We start from the raw sequence: 3,380 nt of genomic DNA, 5'->3' as shown, positions 1-3,380 counted from the left end.
AGTAAGTAAAAGATACGTCACGATATAGGAGTGGATCATTTATGTTGGGTATATTATAGGGCATAAATAATCATACGTACCACACCCCAATCGGAGGGGCGTTCAATAATGTCCATCCGAGCTCGATATTAAATGGACTGACAACTCTGAATGTTGATCCAGGTATACTTAGGCTGTTAGACGAACTTCTAATAAAGAGACGTATTTCAGCCACCTAGGACAAGCAAACATACAAAGGTATGTGAACAGAGGCACTCCCCAAGGAGGAGTTCTATCACCACTTCTTTAGAATGCTGCTATAAACAACCTTCTGGTTTCCCTAGAAAAAGAAAGGATAAAAGTGGTGGCATACGCAGATGATGTGGCGCTAGCAGCCATAATAGGTACTTTAGTTAATGTTGTAGTATGTTGGCATGTAACGTTCCAATAACTAGCCTGTAAGTAGTTTGTTAAGCCAATAATTGTAAGCTGTCATGTTATCGATTAAGTTACGTTTAAGCTAGTAATCGTAAGTTGCCATGTTATCGATTAAGTTAAGTTTCATAAATCGTTAGCTGTCATGTGAGTTAACCAGACACTTTTGTATACGATCGTCAAACCGAAAAGACTTCGGCGTCCTTAACAAATAAAAAAAAAATAACAAAAAGAAAACCCCAACAAAGTGTTTTTAAATTGGACAAAGTATACCACTAAAGTATATCAGAAGTGGGCCTTACCAAAACGCAAGTAATCGTTCGAAGGTGTTAAAAAGAATTTATTTGCCGATAAAATGGAGTGTTTGGATAAGCTACCATTAACAACATTGCAGTGGTTATGCCTTAAATTGAATGTTTTACCAGACGGCACAAAACGACAATTAATCCTGCGTTTAAAAGAGGTGCCTGAAGCCGTTTTAAAAAATGTGGTACAAGGTATGGAAGAAGATCCACTTGCTAATTTAAGCGAATTGACACAACATCAACAACAAAATTGGATGCAAAATGTGCAGTTATGCCAAAGTACAGGCCATCATCTTGTGTCGGTTGGTGACGATTTGCAAGAAACCAACAACAACTCAATGTCAAGTAACGGGTGTTCAAACAGAAATAAAATTGCTGATGAAAAAAATGCAGAGCAAGAAGACGAAATTATTGAAAACTTACAGACAAAATTTGCAGGCAACAACAATGTTACGATCAACAAAGAATTACCGAACGACAAACAAAGAGCTGACGAGGATAAAGCAAGGATAAATGTACAGGAAAATGAAATCGTATACACAACAGAAACACCATACACACATACCAACGTAAGCAGCGCTGTTGGCGCAGTCGGTGTGTTGTCAGATTCAGACTTAAGAGACAAAGAAATTGCTTTACTTAAGAGGGAAAATGAATTGTTGAAACGTGAGCATGACATACTGCTTAGAGAGAACCATATGTTAAAAATGGTTGGACAACATACCGAGGTTTCTTCTGTTGGTGTTTCGCTCCATATGCTTAGCAATTTTGTTGCAGAGTTTGATGGAACGACAGATGGGAAATTTTGGGTCACACAATTGAGAGACATCAAACAAACGTACAATCTCGATGATCACATGTTCCGTGCTTTGTTCGCAACAAAATTAGTCGGCAAAGCCCAGGTATGGTTGCACACGAGACGTAGTGAACCAAACGAACATGTCGATGAGTTACTGGAGCATTTTTGTATGACGTTCGGTTCAAGAGAGACAAAGCTGGAGACTCGTCGAAAATTTGAACAACGCAAGTGGTGTTTTGGAGAGAATTTCAGTGAGTACTATGGTGAAAAAATTATGTTGGCCAGTAAGTTGAAGCTCGACGATGATGAGTTGCTAGAGTATTTGATCGATGGTATATCGAATATTCAGGTGAGAACGCAAGTTTCAATGCAACAACATAAAACAGCCTCGGACTTGCTGAAATCATTGGTAAACGTTAAGTTACCCAAATCAGCTGTGGCTGAACCAACCAAGAAAAAACCAACAACAACATTAAAGGCTGGCGTAAGGTGCTATAATTGTAATAGTATTGGACACTATGCGGCAGAATGTAGTAAGCCCAGACGAGCACCTGGCACATGTTATGCTTGCGGGGAAACTGGACACACAGTCTCTGGTTGTGAACAAAATAAGAAGAAGACCCTTAAGGAAACCAACACTTATGTAAGGTATTTTAATTTTTGCTTAGATGATAATATTAATGTTAAGTTTTCTTTAGAATGCCTGATAGACTCTGGTAGTCCGGTTAGCCTCATAAGGAGAGATGTGGTGCCCAATGAATTTCAAATATCTGAATACAACTCAGTTTCTTTATATGGTTTAAATCGCTCTGAATTAAAAGTTGAAGGAAAATGTTCTTGTTTAATTGAATTGAATAATAAATTTTTTGAAATCGAGTTAATTGTGGTAAATGCTGAGTCTATGAAGTATTCTATTTTATTGGGAAGAGACTTTTTAGCGAGTACGAATTCAAAAATATTTTTCGGTGAACCAGTTGAATCAGAACAAATGTACAGCCACGACGATACTAGCTACGAGAAAATGATCATGTCAGTTGAGTTTTTTTCGGATGAGGAGGAGATAGATTTTAAGTTCGAATCTCACGTACCCCAAAATGTTAGGAAAAGTACAGAGAAAATTTTTAGAGACACTTATATAAATATGCAGCGCCCTCTTGAGCCAGAAACAAGAGTAGAGATGAATCTAATTGTTGACAATATTAAACCATTCAATTGTCCACCACGCAGGCTCTCGTATAGCGAGAAACAGGCCTTACAGGAAATATTAGACGATCTTTTAGCGAAGGGGGTAATTCGAGTTAGTGAGTCCGAATTTGCCTCTCCAATTGTTTTAGTTAAAAAGAAAACTGGTGAATTAAGAATGTGTGTTGACTTTAGAAATTTGAATAAGATTACAGCGAAATATAATTATCCAATTCCTTTAATAGATGATTTACTAGAGACAATGACAAACAGGAAAGTTTTTACGAAACTGGATTTGCGGAATGGATTCTTTCACGTCTATATGAGTGAAGAATCCGTGAAATATACGTCTTTCGTGACGCCTTTGGGTCAATACGAGTTTTTACGAATGCCATTTGGGCTTAAAAATGCACCATCGGTTTTTCAGATGTTTGTGAATAAAATTTTTGCGGACCTAGTACGGCAAGGAAAAGTTATAATATATTTGGACGATATTATGATAGCTACAGAAAGTATGCAGGAACATTTGGAAATATTTGAAGAAGTTATGAAAAGGGTTGTCAATAACAGATTACAATTGCGCCTCGACAAATGTGAATTTTTCCGGAGTAGTATTAAGTATCTTGGATACACCATTGATGCGGCAGGTATTCGTGCGGATGAGAAAGGTTTAGAGGCAA

At 37.5% G+C, this 3,380-nt stretch overlaps 1 protein-coding gene across 1 annotated transcript; it reads left to right on the top strand.

Moving 5' to 3' along the window:
• The first annotated feature begins 436 nt into the window (after positions 1 to 436).
• Positions 437 to 2,409, top strand: LOC142225731 (uncharacterized). The gene is made up of 2 exons (XM_075295563.1): positions 437 to 2,161; positions 2,217 to 2,409. Exons 1-2 carry the CDS (start codon positions 770 to 772, stop codon positions 2,223 to 2,225), a joined length of 1,401 nt encoding a protein of 466 aa, XP_075151678.1. The 5' UTR covers positions 437 to 769; the 3' UTR covers positions 2,226 to 2,409.
• Positions 2,410 to 3,380: the final 971 nt, after the last annotated feature.

Source organism: Haematobia irritans, chromosome 2, assembly GCF_050003625.1.
Source record: "Haematobia irritans isolate KBUSLIRL chromosome 2, ASM5000362v1, whole genome shotgun sequence".
NCBI lineage: Eukaryota > Metazoa > Arthropoda > Insecta > Diptera > Muscidae > Haematobia > Haematobia irritans.
The sequence above is the reverse complement of the archived record's forward strand: the minus strand, read 5'-3'. Positions and strand labels throughout refer to the sequence as shown.